Source organism: Drosophila innubila (genome assembly GCF_004354385.1).
Source record: "Drosophila innubila isolate TH190305 chromosome 3R unlocalized genomic scaffold, UK_Dinn_1.0 2_E_3R, whole genome shotgun sequence".
Taxonomy (NCBI): domain Eukaryota; kingdom Metazoa; phylum Arthropoda; class Insecta; order Diptera; family Drosophilidae; genus Drosophila; species Drosophila innubila.
Window position 1 is genome coordinate 8,842,277 of NW_022995380.1, and position 20,414 is coordinate 8,862,690.

The window sequence follows — 20,414 nt, forward strand, 5'->3', positions numbered from 1 at the left end:
GACCGAAGTGCGATACGAGGACGCCAACGCACGAAGTGAATGCCGCCAATGAGCGTTGCGAATGGGGCAGCAACAGGCTGACGTATGACTTGGGGGCTGGATAGGGCCGAGGTTGGAATGGGGGCTGGTTTGAAATACGACAAAAGTTATGGACACTGAGGACAACTTGTTGCAACTGCCCATGTTGCAAGTAGCAGGTTGCAAGCCCAAAGGAAAACACACAAATTTTATGCTCTTCAAAGAAAAAACGCGAAATGAACAATTGTTTATTCTCATCTCATACAGTTAAAATGTTAATAATTATGATTGTTGTTGTTAATTGTAGTTGTGTTTTAGCTACCAAATACAACATTTCATCAATCATTTAGTTTCGAACGCAAGTGTGTGTGTGTGTGTGTGTGTGTGTGTGTGTGTGTGTGTGTGTGTGTGTGTGTGTGTGTGTGTGTGTGTGTAGAGATATGAGGGTGTTCGTGTGCGGATCAGGATGTTTGTAGTGTCGGCAGCCCCGATATATATATCTTTCTACGGTTAAACATGAAGTGCGTGTATATTGGTATATGAGTCTCTGTATATGTGTGTGTGCGAATGTGTGTGTTGGCATTACTCCAACTTGGCCAGAATGTCGCTCTCGCGGAACAGCACATATTCCCGTTTGTCATCCATGTCGACCTTAGTGCCGCCGTATTTGGGCAAAAGGACGCGATCACCCTCCTTGACGGCAACGGGCAGATGGCCAGCTCCGGCGGGATTGCGTGCTCCGGGTCCGACAGCGACGACCACGCCCTGCATCTCCTTGGGCATTGAGTCCTCCGGCAGCAGAATGCCTCCAGCTGTTGTGGTCTTCACCTCAGCCCGCATTATCAAAATGCGATCCAGCATAGGTAGCACCTTCTTGATAACGCTAGACATTGTCCTACTTGAAATAAAATGGAAATTCTTGAAATGAATGAGATCGGAATTTAAATTAATTTTAATTTTTACCAAATTTATAATATTTTTATTATTTATTTTTGATTTTTTTTTAAGTTTTTTGGAGATTTTAGGACAGTTCAGCTCGATTGCCAGAAGCAGACTAATCTAAAGATATATTAGAAATTGTAAGCAGCTACGTACATGGCCTACTCGATTTAAAAGTATTTTTAGCCCAATTTATAGCCAACTTCGATTTGGGTTCACTCTAAAAATTGTTGAATTTACTGAACTTTATGTGTATTTAGTTTACTCTAAAAATGGTTAAATTTACTGAACTTTAGAAACACTTTATAAATAGTAATTAAATATTGGTGTGTGTATTTGTATCTGTGCATGTTAACACGTTTGTTTTGATGAAATTCCCACGCTGTTAACGTCAGCGCCACCTGTTGGCACTGCGGCGCACTAACTACTAACTGTATATCTGTATATGTGTGTGTCTGCGTATCTGTGTGCTTGCGGATGTGTTTTTCTGTTCTCTGTTTCCTGTTTGGCTTCTTGTCTAAACGTTTCATTGCGAGTCGCTTTTTGCCGCACTTGCAGGCAGCTAATTCCAGCGCAATTTTTGCTCTCATTCTTTGTTGCTGTCAATTTTGTGGTTGTTGCTGTCATTTTTGTTATTTCCCGACTCGCTCGTAAATCAAAATACTTCACACTTTCTACGTCATTTTGCGGGCGGCTTTCTGCCAGTGGGAGAGTCCGTAAATTACAGCTTATGCGTGTGTCTGTGTTTGTGTCTATGTTTGTTTGTAAGTGTGTGTGCGTGTGTGCATTATTTCCTTTTGCTTGCCATAATTTTTTGCCGCATTATTCCATTGGCTTTTTGTTTTTTTTTTAGTTGGACGTCACGTACATGGAAACTTTTTATACCAAATGCAAAGGTTATAATAATTATGCCCTGTAAATATTTTTGATTGCAAATGGGCTAAATAACTTTATGCCAGCATGTCTGAGATACAGAAAAAATGAGCTTCTAATCTAACTATAAACATATTTGGTCATCATTAACAATCCAACTGTCTGTCTACCCGCATAAATGCGTTGATCTCACAGACTATAAAAGCTAGAGACACCGAATTTAGTGTGCACTTAAATCAAAATCACTTTAAGATTATTTTTAATTTTGTATATTTTACTGATCCGCACTCATTATTTTTGTTTACTAAGCATAGCAGCTATTCAAAAGACTATTATTGTTCTAAATATACAGTAGAATATTTCACAACGTTCCATAAAATCAATACCAAATAGTTATTGATCAAATTATATCTTCGGAACAATACTTCTTTGTGTAATTAAATTAGCTAAGAATCAGCAAACTTAATGAAGAATAGCATACTTTTTAGAGGTGATTGAGTAAATAATTAGCTTGCATATTTCGCATATTCTGCACATAAACTGTTTATTGTAAACTCGTACAGAGTATCTCTGAGCCTATCACTGTCACCACACATTTACTCATTGTTTGCAACACATTTTTTGGAGTTTATGGTGTTTATGGCATGCTGCGCTTTGTATTCCACATATAAAAATGACGCATTTGAATAGAATTTATGAGCACAGGGAACAAATTCACGCACTCTTGTACGTAAGCAAATGCTACGATAATATCTGGATGCAGTAGCAAGGGGTGTGAATTCAATCACAGCTGCGAATAGAGAATGTGTGACGGGTGTGTGTGTGTGGGTGTGTGTGTGTGCGTATTTACACTTTGTTTTGGCCAATAATTCCATTTTGCTGATTGCATTTTCATATTAAATGCACTTTCGACTACCAACTTCTCACACATTACTCATACGCCCTGTGTGCACTTCTATTCTGGTGACCTTGGACGATTATCAACATAAAGTATGACAGCTAGGGCAGTAAGGGGAATTGATTCATTAACATATTATTTATTCATTCATACAGCATTCACAGTTCTATTCACAGTTCCATTCGCATGTCCAATTGAACTCGATATAATTTTGTTTATGCGCATTTCATTGAATCCAAATTACATATTTCACTTTAATTAAGCTGACATCTTTAAGAGCTGAAAATAGACAACTTGTCGAAGCCTTAGCAATGGCCAACATAATAACAGTACATATGTAAATATACAACTTTAGTTTATACATATTTAGTCATTGGTAAGTATTTAGTTCTACACAAGATCAAATACAAAACAAAGCTTTCAATTTCACCAGCACATCATCTTATTACGTAATTGAATTGAATCTTGCCCAGGGTCAGTTAAAACTTTTCCTAGTAACAGTTATCGCCCATTTTCCGCTCAATTTCCCACTTGATGTTTAAAAAATAGCAAAAATAATACTCAATCATTCTTAAGTATGTGAATCGGAAAATGTTTATCAACAAAAATGCATGCGAACTTTAACAAAAGATATTTTTAAATTTAGGTGCTTGTAATATTTAAAATTTAATTTTAAGCTAACAGAGTCTATGTAAGTTAATACTTTGCTTGTGTAAATAGAAAATCAATTGTTTATAAATAAGTTTTGTAAATAATTTTACATAATTTGTCGGCTAAAACCTATTGGAAATACTGTAAACGCTCAAGATTAACATCCTTCTTTACTAAAACAATTAGCTCTAGATAATATGAATGAACATTTATATTTGTTATATTATGTTTGGGTTTGAATATTGATAAACAAAATTAAGTTATATGATTTTTTATATATATTTGTTTCATTAAAAACAACACACATAAATATAAAAAAATAATAATATAAAATTAAACGTATATAATAAATTAATATATAAAATCACAGTTTTCATTTGCGCAATATTCAATTATCGAATGACTACTGTTATTAAAATTAAATTATTCTTAAGAAGTCAACCGACTAATCAACTTATTAAGCCGATTATATTTCGAATTTAATTTGATTAATAAACTGTATTGGTGTAATATATATTTAATAGTTTTCGTTTAATTTTAAACTTAATTAATAATAATATTATTATACTGTTGATTTGAGATATGAGAGACTAGTTAAACAACTCAATTAAAAAGGAAAAATTATAAGCATTAGGTGATCAATATAGAATTATAAATATTAAATGCTTGATTGCATCGCCTCAGACATAAATAATCGAAATAAGAACTTGTACTAAATGCTTTGGTAGCAGTAGCAAAATAACAATATTTGTCAACAACAACAATATAAAACTAAATGCTAAACAATGGGGTTAATTTATAAACAATGGATAGATTATAATAAATTAACACTATTCAGCAAAAATAAAAATTGCACAAATACGACAGATTTGCGGCAATTGATAAATATTGATATAAGTAGAAGAAGACAACTGAAATGACTATAATTAGTTGCATTATGCATTGCAAATTGCAAACTGCAATTGCAATTTACGAAACAAGTTGCGACTTGGCTTGCGGCACCCGTTCACTGAGAGTAGTCTACAAAAAGAGAGAGAGATAGAGAGAAAGTAAACAAGATCGTGTAAACATTTGATGAAAATATTACTCATACGACGTGTGCCACAAACCTCCATAATTGTCTGCTTCGATTCGTTCGAATCGCGTTGTGTTTGCGTTGATGAGTTTAGTGTTGTAGTGCGATGCAATCGACGAGACTCTAGCTGATGTCGTGAGTTCAGTGATCCTTTCAAATACTTTTTGCCAAACAGCACAGCCTGCAAAATAATTATTTCAGTTAGAGCTCAGCTTCATAGTTGATTCAAACTTACCTTAAAGGCCTCGCGAAACTTGTTGCTCATGAGATTGTACAGCAAAGGATTAATGCAGGTGGAGAGATAATAGAGCACTCCAGAGATGTAGGTCATCACCGTGTAGAGAAGCTCATGCTGATCGTGCAACTGGGCGCCATGGTCGGGCGCATAAATGGCAATCAGACGCTGTGCATGGAATGGTGCCCAGCACAAAAAGAAACAGATGACAACGGCGACTATAAAAACGACAAGATAAATAAACAAACAATTGTACAACGAACTAATAACACACACTCGTACTCTCTATGGGCTTATATCTATTTTATTTCTTTTTTTTCGGGACACACGCGCTTCATAAATGTCAGACGCGATAAATTGGCCAGTGAATGGCTGATTAAACGTGCCATCATCCCCCAAACCCCTTGCTGGGCTAGATAAATGGCCGGGTATTGAGCCGTTGAGCAGTTAATAGTTAAGGCACAGCCTGTGGCCATAAGTCGTTTGCATAACTGAAAGCCTATAACTCACCCAGCATCCTTAGCACTCGTCGCGTGCCATAATGATTGAGACGTCCCCGCACCGAGCTGAGCTGTGGCCCCGAAATGGAGCCTGTGCCGGCATAGCGATAGAGTATGGTATCGCTCTGGACTGTCTTCATGGTCTGCGGTCTTCGCTGGCTGCCATCAACTGCCGCTCCTCCGCCTCCAATCACATTTGAGCGATACAGATGCAATCCGATGCATAGGTAAAGCACCAGGATTATGGACATGGGTGCAAAGAAGAAGATGAATGTGGACAGCTCAAAGGAGTGCTGAACTATAACCCGCACCACAACACACTTCTTCACACCCGTATAGTGATGAATGCCGAATTGGGCTGCCTGTGGCACAGCCGTAAGCACGGATAGCAGCCAGATGAGGATTATGATGCGTATGGCGCGACTCAGTTTGCTCATGGCCTGGCCCAAAAATGGATGACAAATGGCCATGTAACGCTCGACCGTAAATGCCGTTATGGTCAACACTGTGGCATTGGCTGACGTTTCGGCCAACAGACCGCGACCGATGCAAAAGAATTCCCCAAAGACATACGGATACTTGGACCAGATAAAGTACATCTCCTGAGGCACGCCCGACAGCAAGAGTATGAAATCCGATATGGCCAGCGAGAAGAGATAATAATTGGTGGCCGTGTGCATCGAACGATTCTTTTTGATCACAATGCAGGTGCTTATGTTGCCCACCACGCCGGTGAGAAAGATGAGACAATAGACAACCGTTACGGGTATTACAATGGCCAGGGGATCTCGTTGGGCGCCAAGCGAATGAGTTATTGTTGCGGCACTTTGATTGGCAACATCGATCGATGCTGGCTGTGGGGTCGGTGTCATGTTGTGTTGGAATTTCTCGTTTCAGTTCTGTTCAATTTGAGCGCTTTGTTTATATTCTTATTTTTTTTTTTCAAAATTTCCACTTGCTAGAATTTGGATACCGATTCGTCGTTTACCTGGCAATGTCTCCCTTTATGCTAATTATTATAATTCGATGTCACGACCGACAGAAAAAAAAGCAACTTAACACGCAACATATAAACGATATTCAGTCATCGAGGTTGTCACTTGGAGACAAATTCCGAGCCTTAATCGAAACCGTACCCGGCAACGTAACCGGCGATATATCCGGCACTTCACAGCCTTTACTTGACTATAACCGACCTCAACATATTATAACATTGACAATAAGTTCAGGTAACATTTGAAGTAGCTGCCAATTTGTCTGCGAACCCGAATCTCAATCCAAATTCGAACCGTACGCTTGCTCGCTCTAAACCTATCTGATAAGCAGCTACGCGGTAATTCCATTCAGATTTCTATCTACAATGAGCGACGTCGCTGTCTCTGCCTCTGTCTCTGTCGCTGTCTCGGTCGCTGCTTCTGCCAGCGTCTCTGCGGACTGACATGTGCATGCTCATAAGTATTTCGCTCTCAGTTTGATTTTGTTAGTGTATTTTTGGGCCACAGCGGCAAGAAGAAAAAAAAAGACGCTGCCCCAAAGGCAATAACAACAAGTAAAAAAGCTTCAGTTGAGAGTGCAGACTACGAGATACTCTGTGCTTAGTTCATTTGATACCCTAACAACAAATATAAATAAACACAATCATATATTTTTCTTTTTTGAATATCTTCCAAATTTATTATCTGATTTTAATGAATTTTGTCAGGTGAAATCAATATCATATGAGCTCAAAAAAAATACTCTCTTCATACGATCTATTTAATTTGCGTGAAAAGGGGAATATTGAAAAAACCAAGGCTGCAAACCTCCAAAATTTTGTTAAAGGTTCGGTTCGGCGGTTCGCGAATTGGTTTATATACTCCCTGAACCCAACGTTTGGGTTCGAACCTTGGTTCAATTTCATATAAAAAAATATTTGTATTGTTATACATTTTTCTCAACATTTTGAACTAAGTTAATTTTTTGTTGTTGTAAGAAATCAAATTTTGATGATAATTTAAATTTATTTGAAGATTTAAATATGACTTATTTTAATCCGAAGTCTCAAATGATTGCGTAATGTTAGAAAACCATAAATTAAATGTAATTATTTTTTTTTCGAACCGAACCTTTTATTTTAAAAAGGGGTTCGGCTTAGGTTCGGGATCGCAAAGTAAACAATTTCAAGGGCTCGGTTCATGATCCAGTTCAGGCTGCTTTAAAACCAGAACCGAACCGGTTCTACGAGGTTCGGTTCAGTACCGGGTTGCAGCCTTGGAAAAAACTAAAATAAACTTAATGTTACTGTACATTTGTTGCTTCTAGCTCTTACCTTCTCTAAGATCAGTTCTATATATTTTTTGACACGACTCCTTTGACTAGTGACATACCTTGCTCATGCGTACTATACCCTCGCTACAGGGTATAAAAGTCAATAAGAAACGCCACATTGACAAAAAAGAGGAAAATATGTTTTGCTCTACGCGAATGCGTTTTGTCATTTTGGCAACCCCCACCTCCATTGTCTTCTCTTTCTCACATTCTCGCTCTTTTTCACCATTTTTCTTTTTCCACTCCCTGGTTCCCACATGCTCAACGCTGATGAGTGACATTTTCTGTGGCCCTGTCATATATTCATTCATTTATTTTATTTCGTTTAGCGCCACACTAACTAACTCGACGGCCCCTACGTCCCAGCGCCCCTCCCAACCATTGATGTCAAAGTGCGTGCACTGCCTTTGAAATGGTCGTACACATACTCTCTCTCTTACACACACACACACACACACACGGGTTCAATGTGTTCTTCCCCGTCTTCGAGTGTGTTTGTTTGCTTTTTTGTCGTCTGAAGCTTTGTACAAGCTTTGACAAGTGCTTGCACTCGTGCTTTCAAAAGCTCTGTCTAACAAAATGCAACCGCATCTTTTTGTCAGTTTATAAAGCGTAACTTGAATGTTTTGAGTGTTTAACGAATTTCAAGTAGCTAAAGTACTTTGCATTTGTGTTAACTATGTTTATGCCATGAAATACACGATTATGTTAACCAGCTAGGACACCTCAAGTTCAAAAGCCTTCTTTAAAATTAAGAAAAACGTATTGAAACACCCTTTTTAGTTGTGCGACATCAATTTTATTATATTGTATTGGTAAACCTATATGTAAGTTTGAGGTCAACTTAGAACAGATTGAATATTCTTTGTTAAAATACATAAAAATATATGTAGAGGGTACTATATGAATATATTGTATATATTCTTTTTATAGCATAGTAAAATTCAATAATTAAATATATCTTTAAAACACTGGACACTTTTTCAACCAGCCATTACCAGTTATATTCACCGGATTCTTCTTTTTAGTTATTTTAATAGGCATTTTCCAATTGTTAAAATATGCAACCTATTTGAAAAAGGATCAATTATATGATATTTAAAACTCTCCAACACATGTAGAGAATATTTGTAGCTAAGTATGATACTTATAATATATTTAATATCTATAATATATAATGCCATGTATTGTATAAGTATAGGGGATATATGGATATACATTTATAAAAAATAAAACGAAAATATCTTATCCTACCAGCCTCCATCAGAAATCAAATTTCATTTAATTCATTTCGGTATTTATCGTCTTACATTGTAACATACATTCTGCGGATACATTTAAAATCGATTAAATTGTATGGGTATTATTAAAGGCGAGTTCTCGATTCCACAAAAATTGGCGTAGCATACTTTTTGGCACAGTTAAGATTTCTGTGAAATTTGTAAGATTGTGGAATTGAGAACTGGCTTATATTCGCAATATGTGCATGGTTATTTTATTTTTGTGAATACGTGTGAATATGGCCAAAACTCGGGCAATTACAATCAATAGGTATTTAGTTTTTCATCGTATATATGTGTAAATATGAGTTCTTAGCTTTCATCGAAAGAACTTGAGTAAAATCGTTTAGACATTGAACACTCAGTTAGCTCAGCAAGTTCACTATGGCCGGCAATATTTGTAGTATTATATAGAGAATGAGCACATAAATACATATATGTAATAAGTACTACTTAAAGGTATATATTCTTGTAAATATTATAAGTATTTTAGCAATTAATGCTTGTATATGCTGGAAACTCAAATATCAAAAATCTTTCAATTTTTTAAATGTGTCAAACTCACAATCATAGTCTTATTCAAGCTCGATAAGTTGTCTAGGTAAGTCTAGTTTATGCTTGTTTTTTTCCAGATAATATATATAAAAAGATTATCTGTTATAAATCTATTCGTTATAAGTATATTGCATAGCTGCCTGGTGTTATCTTTGAGGAATCTTGGATAACATATTTGAAATGTTGAGTTACATTCAATTAGGAGGTAATTTTAAGTACTTTGACTTGTTTTTTCTTTTTGGCTTGTATTTGTAACATATTATTGTTTGAGTTGAAAACCTTTAGTTGGTAGTGTTATGGCTATACGAAGTAAAAATTAAAACTACGTTAGATGTATAAATAATTCTATAATTTCCCCCCGGTTTTAACAATAGTTTCTCTCACATTTGAACTTCATAGCAATATGAATACAATATAAATTAAAATGAAAACAAATGATAGTCTAATTTCTTAGAAATTAGTTGTAAATAATAAACAGATTCGATCATATTGCACTGCTTTGCTCATGCTTCAAATGCTTTTTTTCTCTTCCTTTGTTTAGCTTCCAGCTCTTCTTAAACGAATTGTTGTGTCTCTTCTTCTTGACAAGAAGCAATTAATGTTTATGCTACTTTCATTTGCTTCTCCTTCCTTGTCTGTTCTGAATTCTAAAACCCTCTCCTTTTGCGTCTCTTTCAGCTCTTGATTCTGTTCTTCTCTTGCTACACCATCTGCTCCTTCATCTACTTCTCAATGTGCTCCGTGTACTGCGTCAGTTTATACCTCAATTTCGATAATCTCAGCTTCGTCCTCGTCGTCAGTTCCCCAGCCTTCGTGGGGATTGTTCTCGTCTAGTCAGTGAACGAGCCTCTCCTGCTATAGCATCACCTGCTTCAATTCTGGCAACTGCTGCTCCAGAACCTTCTGAGCGGCCTCGTGATCAAGTCCATCAATGCTGCAAGCCACGAGGTGCCGTAGATTGTGAGCTTCATTGGCAATATGATGAAATGCTTGCAAGGTGAGCATGGAACAGTTGCTGATAGTGAGAGTGCGCAAACGCTTAAGATTCCTGACAACATGAAGCACTGCCTCATCATTTAGCAGTGAGCAGCTGGCCAAAGAGATAAACTCCAGGGAGGGACAATTGACGCTAACTGCAGCAATGCCCTTCGTGTCCATGCGATTGCAATAGTCCAATGTTAGGCTGAGTAACTCCGGAAGAAATAGAGCCTGTTCAAGCAGCTCATTTGTGAGCTGGCGACATCCTCGAACGTTCAGCTGATGAAGACCCCTCAGCCGAGTGATGGGATACGGCTCCTCCCCAAAGCCAATGAAGCCACTATCCGTAATCTTGGCGCAGTAATCAATCTTGAGCACACGCAATCGAGTTTGATGCTGAAAGATTGTGGCAAGAGTTTTGTCAGTGGTTGCCTGCCGACAGTTGTCCAGACTGAGCTTGCGAAGATTGGGTAAACGCTCTATCATTGTGCACATGGATGACTCATCAATAAAGCACACATCCTCCAGATAAAGTTCCTGTAGAGTATTATTTATCTGAGATGTGAGTCCCTCGACTAATCCTCGCCCGGTCAAAGCACGACAATAGGCCATGGTCAAGGACTGTAGGCAACCGCTTAACTGACTTAATGCCTGGACACAACGCACGTCCAGCTGCACGCAGAACATGAGATCAAGAGAGCGGAGAGTCTTGTGCCATTTACTGGCAATAAGTATCAACATGTCATTGGTCAGTGAGAGCATCCCAGTGAGATCCAGATGCTGGAGCTGTGCTGTTTCCGGAATCGAGTAGAGTATATCATCCAGCAGAACGAGATGGCAGTTGCCAGAGAGCTTTAAAGAGCGCAGTTTACCCATCAGCTCAAAGGCCAAGCACCAATCCTCCGTATCGATGCCAGGCGAGCAGCTGAAGAAGATGTCAACACACTCCAAGGTAGGTGCATGATCGTAGAGCACCTGCAGCAGAGCTGACTCATTGTTCCGTCGATACTCGAACTGCAGATGTCGCAAACGCACCTTATTCTCCATACGGCGCAGCTGCATCAGCATCAACAGCTTCAGCGATGAGTCCAGACTGACGCCATCGCATTCGAAACCATGTAAATGAAGAAATTGCTTTAAATTGATACCATCGATCGTCATGCTGGCATCCTCCAAGAAGCTAGTGGTGGCTATTTTCAGTATCTTCAAATTGGGCAGCTTTCCATCCATATTCCGGAAAACCGGCGAGTGACGCACCATTATATCCTTAACCTCCGGTCCCACAAGTTTCAGAAACTGATCCAATTCGGGACTCTGCGTCAAGTTGCGCAACTCGACGAACTCAAAACTCAGATAGGAATTTCCACGCTCCACATGCAGCTTCATTTCCTTTAGATTATCCTTCGTCACTATCACCTTGCCTTTGTTCAGAAAGTAGCGACGATTAACCAAATCACGACAGCGCCACGAGACCAGGCGAAGTTGCTGCAGATCCAAGTACGATAAATACGACATTATCTCTATCCAGAGATCATTTGGCAACTGCTCGATGTGGGTTCCGCTCATCGTCGCTGTCTCCGCTTCTTCGCTACCTGCAGATAGAGACTCCATCCCTGACTGCACTTTAAGATCCTGGAAAGAATGAATAGGAAAGGTTAGAATATGGATTAACTAACTAAGGACTCTCCTTGAATTAAATTATTAATATTATGGCGATAGAGCTTTAAGAATTGCATTCCATGCATTTATTTTTGTTACATACTTCCAGGCTTGCGTTTGTCCTTATACATAAAGGCTAAATTTAGACAAAAGCCACAGCTGCCTGGATTCCGGGAATTTGGCTGGTTGCCTGGGCAACTCAACTCAAGCCCGGATATTTTCAACCACTCACACATACTGCAGGTGCGCAAAATGCAGCTTAACCCACACAGCACCCACTCAGGTGCAGTTGGGAAAATGACTTTTCATCCTGCGAGGGCCAAAGCCTGTGCCCACATAAATTCTACCATAAAATACAGTATACAAGTAAAGGTCACCCTAACAATATAATCAAATACCAATAATCAAATTCAAATTTTAGTCAACGATATATCGAATTTAATTAAATCCAATCTACATTTTTGTTTCAAACAGTAAAATAATATCTCTAAATATTTAAATTATATTTTAACTGAAAGACATTTTTAATTTGAATTTAATTTCAAAATAACTTTCAGTTAGTCAACGAAGATCATTACTAAGAAATCTATATATTAAAAATAAAATAAAATGTGAAAGATAGAAGATGCTTTTTGTTAATGTTTCAAATAATTAAATGAGTATATTTAAACTGAAAAAACTTTAAGTAGGAGGTATTATAGAAATATTCATTTAAGAAGCATTTCCAACATAAATTCATAGCTGTGTTGGTTTTAATAGGGTACTTTTAAACCAGCCACGGTTACCGCAATGCAGTCATACAGGTGATAAGATTGCCCGGGCAGCAGCCTTTACATTGGCCGTTGCAATGCAACAACAACGCTCACGCAGACGCTGAGCCTGGATTGTTTACAACGCATACATAGACAAATGTACATAGATACAAGTAAAGAAGTGCATTTTGACCAACATAACACCCACACAGATGCAATGGACAATGGTAGGCTTAACCCACACCATTTTCACTTACTTACCTGGGACTCAATAGGCCTATCAAAGAACACGATTCTTCCCCGGTCAATCCGTACAATTCCTCCCGTTGACAAGTTATTTCCCATGCAAACACTTAATTTGTTTTCATTGAATGATAATAATAAATGAGTTTAATTTAACGCATATGCAGCTCTTTCAAAATGCGCACTTATTTGTGCTTTTCAAAATATCCACGACTTTTCCACAATATTTGCTGTGATTAATTGTGCATTAATTGCACGGATCTTTGGTTTATTGTTTGATTTCTCACTATTTATGTTTTTCACTGATGATGTTATTCTTATTCGACAGCAACCTGCTCGCAGTTCGAGCTACAATTTCCAAGTACCAGTGGCAGGGCCAACGGAAGCAAACCACGCACAGGGCACACAGCTGTGTATCTAATAATGAAAATCAAACTGCCAGATACATTTGAGCAACTTTATAGATAAATTTTCCCTAGCAACGCATGCTCTCACGTTCTCAGCGTGCTCTCTCTGTCCCACGTTGCGCTCTTACATGAACTCTCCCTCGCCCTCTCTCGCTCTTGCTGTTATTCTCACTCCATCTGTGCGCTCTCGCGTTGTTTTTGTTTGTTGTTGCTGACCCACTTACAAAACAACCAAAAAACAAAACAAGAAACTAAAATTCTACTGCCGGCAGTGACCTTAGTTTTGTTGCGTAGGAAGTGTTCACGGCGCGAACCTTTTGAAGCCCTCGAATGAGTAAAGGGCTGGCAATTTAAACGTCAAATGCTTACAAGTGTATGTGTGTATGTATGCTTGAATGTCGCAATGAATTCGATTTGGTTCCGCGCAATTACAATGAAAAAAAATTGTGTTATCTGCTGTGTTACTGAAATGCCATTGACAACTTAAAACATTTTTAATGGTAACATTTTGATAGGATATTACACATGTAAATATAAAAATATAAAAAGTACCCACCCCGTTTGTTGTATTAGTATCCATTTGCCAGAATTATTGAATCGAAAATTTATTGCTGGCGCGCAATTGTCTTCTGCTTCCATTCGTGTAACGGTTAACGCAGCCAACTTTATGCATAATTTTATTCGTTTAAAGCTGCCAGACTGTTGGAAAAAACTACGTCGTTTTCAAATATAAACCGTATTCGTTGCCAGACTGTTGAAATAAAAACAATGTCGTGGTCACACATCAAGGGTATTCCGATTGATTTTTTGAATAAGAGCTGTAAATTCAAACTGTGAATCGAGCTTTAAATATAATTATAAAACTAAATCAAGTTTTCCCAAATCACTTTGATAAATTCTGAAGGGAAAAATGTGGAAAAAGTCGACAGTGATGAAAATAATTGGATTTTCTAATTTTGATGCAGAACCAAATTTTCGAGTTTACATCACTATTTTGAATTCAAATAAATTGAAAAACCTGAATAACGCATTGTGCAAATTGTCAACCATTTAATTTTATATTCAAAGTAACCAAGTGATTTAGTTCCGTTATATACGCTTTTATTAAAGATATGTACTCGATATTTAGATATGTAATTAATGTATTTAACATAAAGAGCATTTCTGTAAACTGTGCCGCCTGTCTAATCCTAGCCTAAACCTTTACAAACTATACCTGAGCAACTCAAACAGAGTTGGCGCTTCGATTTCTAAGGATGCGTCTGCTTTCCCAGTCGTAACGAGGGACGACGCATTCCAGTGGCGGGCACTGCAGTGGACAGACGTGGCAGACGCGGATTGACAGGCGGACCCATTAGGCGATCCGGACCTTCTGTCATCACGTGCTCGGCATGGCCCTCGATGGCGGGCAATGGCGAGGCGGGAGACCATTCAGAGCTCGAGCTGGAACCGGGTGAGTCGGAGCTACAATGAGATGAGTCAATCTTAATACACTGCCATTAGTTTTTGGAGGTTTGTCAGCTAACCTACCCAGCTGTGTAGATGGGCGGAAGCTTCTTTTCATAGTTGCTTGTGCTGGGCGTGACGACACCGGCATGTATCTCCTGCTGATAAAGACCGTAGAGTTCTCGTAGCTCATCCGGCAGCTCCACGTTGCCTTCCTCGATGAGCCGACGCTGCGAACTAATAATATCCTCGCACAATCGTCGCTGCCGCTCGGCACGCAGCAACTGCAGATCACGACGTCGCAGCTCCGCCTGACGTGCCAGTCGTTCCGCCTGCAACGAGACCTTATCCGCTTCCAGCTCGTGCACTCGGCAGAGCAGAGCGAGCAGTTCGCGCTCCTCGTCGCTGGTAATACGTTCGGGAAGCTCCTGAAATAAGATATAGGAATACATTTTGGGTGACAAGGAAAGATTAGACTCTTACATCCTCCAATTTGACACCCTTCTGACGACACAGCTCCAACTCGTGCTCTGTGCTTTCACGTATCTCTTTATAGCGTCGCGTCTCCTTCTCAATGGCCGCCAGTTCACCCCAGGCATTCTTCAGAGCTACTGAACCTTCCGACTCCAGATCTGCGAGGGTAAATAAGGGTTATTATGTCATAGTTAGGAGTAGAGTTTGGTTTACTCACCATCATCGCCTGGTGCATCGTAGAGCTTGCCAATGCGTCCTTGCCAATGCGAGATGATCATGTGCTGCCGCTCGGCATCCAGCTCCAGTCCGAGCAGATGACTCTCTGCCTCAAGCAGCTTGCGTCGCAGTTTCATCTGCTGCTTGAAGGTCAACACAATCTGTTCTCGCAGATATCGCAGCTCTGTCTTCCGCTGCTCATTCAGCTCCCCGCTGGGCGGCTGTTGAGCTGAGACGGCTGCCGCGGCGGCTGCAGCTGCTCCACTGCGTGGACGCTCGGTTAGCATCTTGGTGCGCAGGCGAGTGACCTCGTCCCGCAGCTCAGAGACGAGACTCTGGTAGTGCTTGGTGGGAAAGTTCTTGAACTCATCGATGTAGACGGAACTTTGGAGCTTGGTGGTGATGCTGTTGGCACGATCCGCATACACCAGAGTATTCTTGGTCTCATCTCGATGTTTACTCTCTGGTGCAACGTGGGCAATCATCACCGTCTTGCAACGACCACTGAGTGCCTCCTTGAGCAGTCGTGTTAGCTTTGAGTCCCGGTAGTTCACATAGCGGGCTCCACCCGACAGCGCATTGATGCAGTTGCCCAGCGCCAGAAGACTTCGATTGATGTGGGCGCCCTCCTGCAACCGCTTGCCACGATTTTTAGTCTTCTTGGCTCGCTCCGATCCAGCGAGATCGGTTAGAAAGAGTCGACCCTGCTTGGTGCCCAGAGGCGTACGCGTCTGCACGGTGATGCTGAGCAGGGCGTGGCTCCGAGAGGATGTCTGATTGGCCGCCGTGGGCTCCATGGTGCGCGCCTTGTTGCCCTTAACGAGCAGACTCACCACCTCCTTGCGACTGGACGTGGTTATTTCGGAAAGGCCAGCTACGGTAATACGCTGACCACGAAGATCCTCTCGTAGCTCCAGCGGACCGCCCGGATTGAGTAGATCCCGTATGAGCTCGTTATAGATTTCCAAATACGATATGGACACTTTGCAGGCACTCTCCGGTCCAGCTGCCTCAATGTATCCGAAGATATCCTCAATGGCACGCACCATCAAGCCAATGTCCTGGCTATTGACATCCGCTTCGTATCCTGCGGCTGTTGATGGTCCGCGATCAGCTGTTGAGGGTTTTTTGCGCGGCACAGGACCCAGCATTGTGTGCGTCTTTCCAGAGCCAGTTGCTCCATATGCAAACACCGCCGCATTGTAGCCATTGAGGACATCCCTCACAAGTGGTGCGGTCGTTGTCCTATAGACTTGCTCTTGTGTGTCGTTCTCCTTGAAGACATGATCGTAGGTGTATTTCCTTGGCCGGCTCTTGCCGCCATCGTCATATAGCAGGGAGCCGCCTGAGATGACTTCAATGCAGCGTTCAGAGGCCTCCAGACTCGGACGCACTCGCACCGCCACCTAGTCAGTAGGGAAATCCTTGAAATGTAATCGCTTAAAATACGGAATTGCTTGACACTCACCACCAGACGCTCCTCCTGGGCGGGTTGAGCGGTCGCCAGCTGGCGTCCTTGCGAGGATGTGCTGCCCCCACTGCTGCCCGACCAGCTGTTGGCCCCGGCGCTAGCTGCCATCCTTTGATCAGATCAGATGTCCTTCAATGGTCTGCCACGTGCCTCGACGTGCCGATAACCTAAGCAAAGCAGCCAACGACAAAAACAAATGATTACAAATGGTGTCAATTTGTTGTCAACAATCGTAAAAATGTCATTAACTGGGCGTGTCACCCCCGCCCCCGTCGATACATTGAAATGCCCCGTCTTAATGGATTGTAAACTTTCGCGCCAAGGTCTCTCCCGGCATTAACACGACTTGGATAATCGATGTTGTTGGCACTAATGCGATGTCGGGACGAAAGTCCTGTGGGCTTTGTTTTTGAGTTGGCCAAGTTAGCGTGTGCTTTAACTCAAGCCGTGAACTTGAATACGTCGACGTGTTACTGCGTGTCTCTGCATGCAAATCAATGGGCCCAAAGACCTCCAGAGTTCGATGGCAGGTCAAAAAAGGTAACATCATCGGACTCATGACTAACCTAATCCAAGGCGTTGCTTATGCAAAAGCTAAGCAACTCTTATCCTTGAAAAGAAAATGTGTACTCAAGCATTAATAGGATTTTGTTAAGCCCTATCTTAACTCCGTATTATAAATACTTTATCAGGGGTGCCACAGAAAACGAAACCAACCAAAAATCTCTCAAATCTCCCTACATTTTTGGGAGATTTTCGGTTGGTTTCGATTTCTGTGGCACCCCTGAATGTCTTAACAACTCTCTGAAAAAGTCCAAATTCCTCTTTTAACTAAACATTAAAATAATGGACTTAATAAAAATATTTGGATAGAATAGATCAATCGTTGAAATATGTTTTAGTAAAACAGTTTTACAAGCTCAGTTTCATTACAAAATTCGTTGAATTTATATTCCTCTAATATGTTTAAATTTTAGTATGTGAAAGTAAGATTCAAAATAATCCATTATATATATACTAAAGGACTATCAATAATGGATTAGATTAAAATAGAAATAGGTTCGAATTGAGTTATATTTTGACATTTTCAATTGAAATGATTATTATTAATTAATATCGTCACCTGCTGACCTCCTGGGCAGTCACCACTTTACACCTGCATACTCAATTTCCCTCCATTGGTTAATTTCCTTAAAAGCGAATCAATTATAAAGTGTGCAGGCAGCAATGTAAGCTTGTTGGCCAACAGAGAGAGTGAAAGGCGTATCATAAATATTTTATATGTTCATGTGACACAAATTACAGCAAACAAACACAAGGTGGACTTCAAATTACAGGCCTACAGTGTCAATGGAAGACCAGGCCTCCAAGTTCAGTCAATTGGGGAATTCCCTTAACGATATATCTATGTAGAAATCTAAAACAAGTTTGTATATTAAAATCGATTCGCAGCGAGCAACTAAAATTTGTCCTAAAATAAGGCAATATTTTTTCAGCCTTTCTTGTTTCACCAGCTTGTTTCGCATTCTGTTATTTTTCTATGTTGTGCTGTTTGGTTGTTTTTCCTCCCTACATCTGACTCCCTCCCTTTTTACCTCTTTGTGACTTTGTGGTATATTGAATTTGTGTAAATTGCCCATAGACACGACAACCAGGAGTTCGTTGGTGTCCAGCTAAAGTCCAGCAATATAGTTTGTGTCTTTGGATTTATGGCACGCTTGTTGTTAATGCTTTAATACTATGGAATGCCGCATTTTGATTTTGTTTCTGTCGCCTATCCCCTTCCCCTTCGTTCCCACCCTTTTAGCGTAGATACCACTCTGCGATAGCCATAAAGCGAGCCGCTCTAAGCGATGAAGCAGCCACACGTTTTGTGGTTAGAGCATGTCACTAGCATGGTTTGATTCGTAGTAGGGATAATTAGAAGCCAGTGTGTACATTCTATATAAATAATGGTGTGTCAGGGCGTGTGCCCTCAATGAGCTTTTCCATTTTTCCATATTCATAAGGGGCAAAAAACCCACCCATCTACCGGACACAAATATCTACGCGGTAAACGTGCTTAGTTTACATTTATTTAGCCTAAATCACTGTCTAGCCAAATTCGCATGAGAATAGTCACTAAAATACATCACTCGTTATATTTTATTTGCTGTGATTTGTCCCAAATAATATAGAATTTAATTTAATTCCTTTAATTTATTCACTTTTGATTTAGCTATCTACAATAATAATTCGGATTTGTTAAGGGATTCTTTTCCTAATTAAAAGTTCAATGGCACTAAAACCAAATAGTCATTTGTGTTAAATTATTTATTTTGAAATTATGTTTAAGAAACGTTAAATTTGCTAGTGACTACATAGAGACATAAATATTAAAGGTAAATCAGATATCTAAAATATTTGTTTAGCGACAAATCTGTAAATAATTATGTGTTATTTTAGGCAATTGAATTTTGCTATTGAATAATACTGTGGCTTGAAACACATTTAATTATCTGATAACTATGAAAGCTAAGCAATTGAACTATTTATCCTTTGTACGTCTAAAAATAGATTGGAATTAAATTATTATAAATTTATCAACGGCGTAGAAAAATATATATCTGTTTTGTATCTAGCTCACCAAGTATAACAATCTCATTATTGAATCAAATCCATTAAAGTTAATAATGCAGATAATTAAGTTATATGTTTTACTTTTTACTTATTCTACAGATTGTTAAGAAATGAAAGCGCGGCTCGGTTCTTCAAATACTTAACTTTCCATTAGGTTTAATGAAGGCAAAACAAAAAAATTATTCAACAATAATAATTACATACCGACAAAGGAGAGGGGGGAGCGTGATTGATGGTCAGTTGTTGCGGTGAACAGTTAATTACCGCAGGGACGTCGGGAGTCCGTCTGACGGCTATTTATAGAACTCATCAAATGGAATGAGTATGCGTAATCATAAAGTAAGTGTACGCATACCTCTTACACTAAGTGTAATCCTTGCTAAGAGGATTTTCCACGCCACTCTGACGTCACTTTTGAATACCTTAGTGCCAACATTCAACCTTCAAGTTAGGCAATTAGTGATGGCCGCAATTAAAAAGTCCAGAAAAGTATACAAAAGAGGTGTGCGTGCTGCAATCTCAAGAACTTGGCCCGACTTTAAGTGGGCCAACTTCTCCGCATTGTTTATATTAGCTACAGAAGTTTTCGCATATTTCGCACATTTCAAAACAAAATGGCGGCGTTGGCCCCGATCTCAAAATGAAACCAAAACATGGATGCACAATTTAATGGGAGCGCGACTTGCAGATACCCTGTAATCTAAATGCGTTCTACTCCTACTCTGGGGACTTATACAAAAAAAAGCACAAATACAAGGAAACGTTATGGATGCAACTGTCCACAACTGTAGCATCCACAATCCCCACTGTGATCAAAA

General features: G+C 39.7%; 4 protein-coding genes across 5 annotated transcripts; all 4 read right to left on the minus strand.

The window, feature by feature from the left end:
• Window positions 1-225: 225 nt before the first annotated feature.
• On the minus strand, window positions 226-1,140 carry LOC117790134 (10 kDa heat shock protein, mitochondrial). 2 transcript variants are annotated; one of them, XM_034629426.1, is made up of 2 exons: window positions 982-1,140; window positions 226-913 (listed from the first exon to the last, which is right to left on the minus strand). In XM_034629426.1, exon 2 carries the CDS (start codon window positions 907-909, stop codon window positions 601-603), a length of 309 nt encoding a protein of 102 aa, XP_034485317.1. In that variant the 5' UTR covers window positions 910-913; window positions 982-1,140; the 3' UTR covers window positions 226-600. The 2 variants fall into 2 exon arrangements, with proteins under 2 accessions (XP_034485317.1, XP_034485316.1); XM_034629425.1 differs by having other exon boundaries at window positions 226-916.
• Window positions 1,141-3,973: 2,833 nt separating this feature from the next.
• On the minus strand, window positions 3,974-6,481 carry LOC117790749 (pyrokinin-1 receptor). Its single transcript, XM_034630295.1, has 4 exons — window positions 5,200-6,481; window positions 4,690-4,907; window positions 4,489-4,635; window positions 3,974-4,399 (listed from the first exon to the last, which is right to left on the minus strand). The coding sequence occupies exons 1-4, from the start codon at window positions 6,059-6,061 to the stop codon at window positions 4,349-4,351; spliced, it is 1,278 nt and encodes a 425-aa protein (XP_034486186.1). The 5' UTR covers window positions 6,062-6,481; the 3' UTR covers window positions 3,974-4,348.
• A 3,083-nt stretch (window positions 6,482-9,564) lies between these two features.
• Window positions 9,565-13,355, minus strand: LOC117790531 (dynein regulatory complex subunit 6). Its single transcript, XM_034630008.1, has 2 exons — window positions 12,982-13,355; window positions 9,565-11,941 (listed from the first exon to the last, which is right to left on the minus strand). Exons 1-2 carry the CDS (start codon window positions 13,063-13,065, stop codon window positions 10,187-10,189), a joined length of 1,839 nt encoding a protein of 612 aa, XP_034485899.1. The 5' UTR covers window positions 13,066-13,355; the 3' UTR covers window positions 9,565-10,186.
• Window positions 13,356-14,449: 1,094 nt separating this feature from the next.
• Window positions 14,450-17,085, minus strand: LOC117791290 (kinesin-like protein KIF19). Its single transcript, XM_034630999.1, has 5 exons — window positions 16,975-17,085; window positions 15,508-16,912; window positions 15,300-15,448; window positions 14,901-15,244; window positions 14,450-14,834 (listed from the first exon to the last, which is right to left on the minus strand). The coding sequence occupies exons 1-5, from the start codon at window positions 17,083-17,085 to the stop codon at window positions 14,621-14,623; spliced, it is 2,223 nt and encodes a 740-aa protein (XP_034486890.1). The 3' UTR covers window positions 14,450-14,620.
• Between the last annotated feature and the right edge of the window lie 3,329 nt (window positions 17,086-20,414).

Excerpts from the sequence above, each read along its gene's own strand:
- LOC117790749 (XM_034630295.1), bottom strand. The coding sequence starts at position 6,061 with ATGACACCGACCCCACAGCCAGCATCGATCGATGTTGCCAATCAAAGT. Across the intron at positions 4,908-5,199 it reads ACGAGTGCTAAGGATGCTGG|TCGCCGTTGTCATCTGTTTC; the intron begins GTGAGTTATAGG and ends TCGTTTTTATAG. Across the intron at positions 4,636-4,689 it reads AGTTTCGCGAGGCCTTTAAG|GCTGTGCTGTTTGGCAAAAA; the intron begins GTAAGTTTGAAT and ends ATTATTTTGCAG.
- LOC117790134 (XM_034629426.1), bottom strand. The coding sequence starts at position 909 with ATGTCTAGCGTTATCAAGAAGGTGCTACCTATGCTGGATCGCATTTTG.
- LOC117791290 (XM_034630999.1), bottom strand. The coding sequence starts at position 17,085 with ATGGCAGCTAGCGCCGGGGCCAACAGCTGGTCGGGCAGCAGTGGGGGC. Across the intron at positions 16,913-16,974 it reads CCCAGGAGGAGCGTCTGGTG|GTGGCGGTGCGAGTGCGTCC; the intron begins GTGAGTGTCAAG and ends CCTACTGACTAG. Across the intron at positions 14,835-14,900 it reads CCGCCCATCTACACAGCTGG|CTCCGACTCACCCGGTTCCA; the intron begins GTAGGTTAGCTG and ends ATCTCATTGTAG.
- LOC117790531 (XM_034630008.1), bottom strand. The coding sequence starts at position 13,065 with ATGGGAAATAACTTGTCAACGGGAGGAATTGTACGGATTGACCGGGGA. Across the intron at positions 11,942-12,981 it reads ATAGGCCTATTGAGTCCCAG|GATCTTAAAGTGCAGTCAGG; the intron begins GTAAGTAAGTGA and ends CATTCTTTCCAG.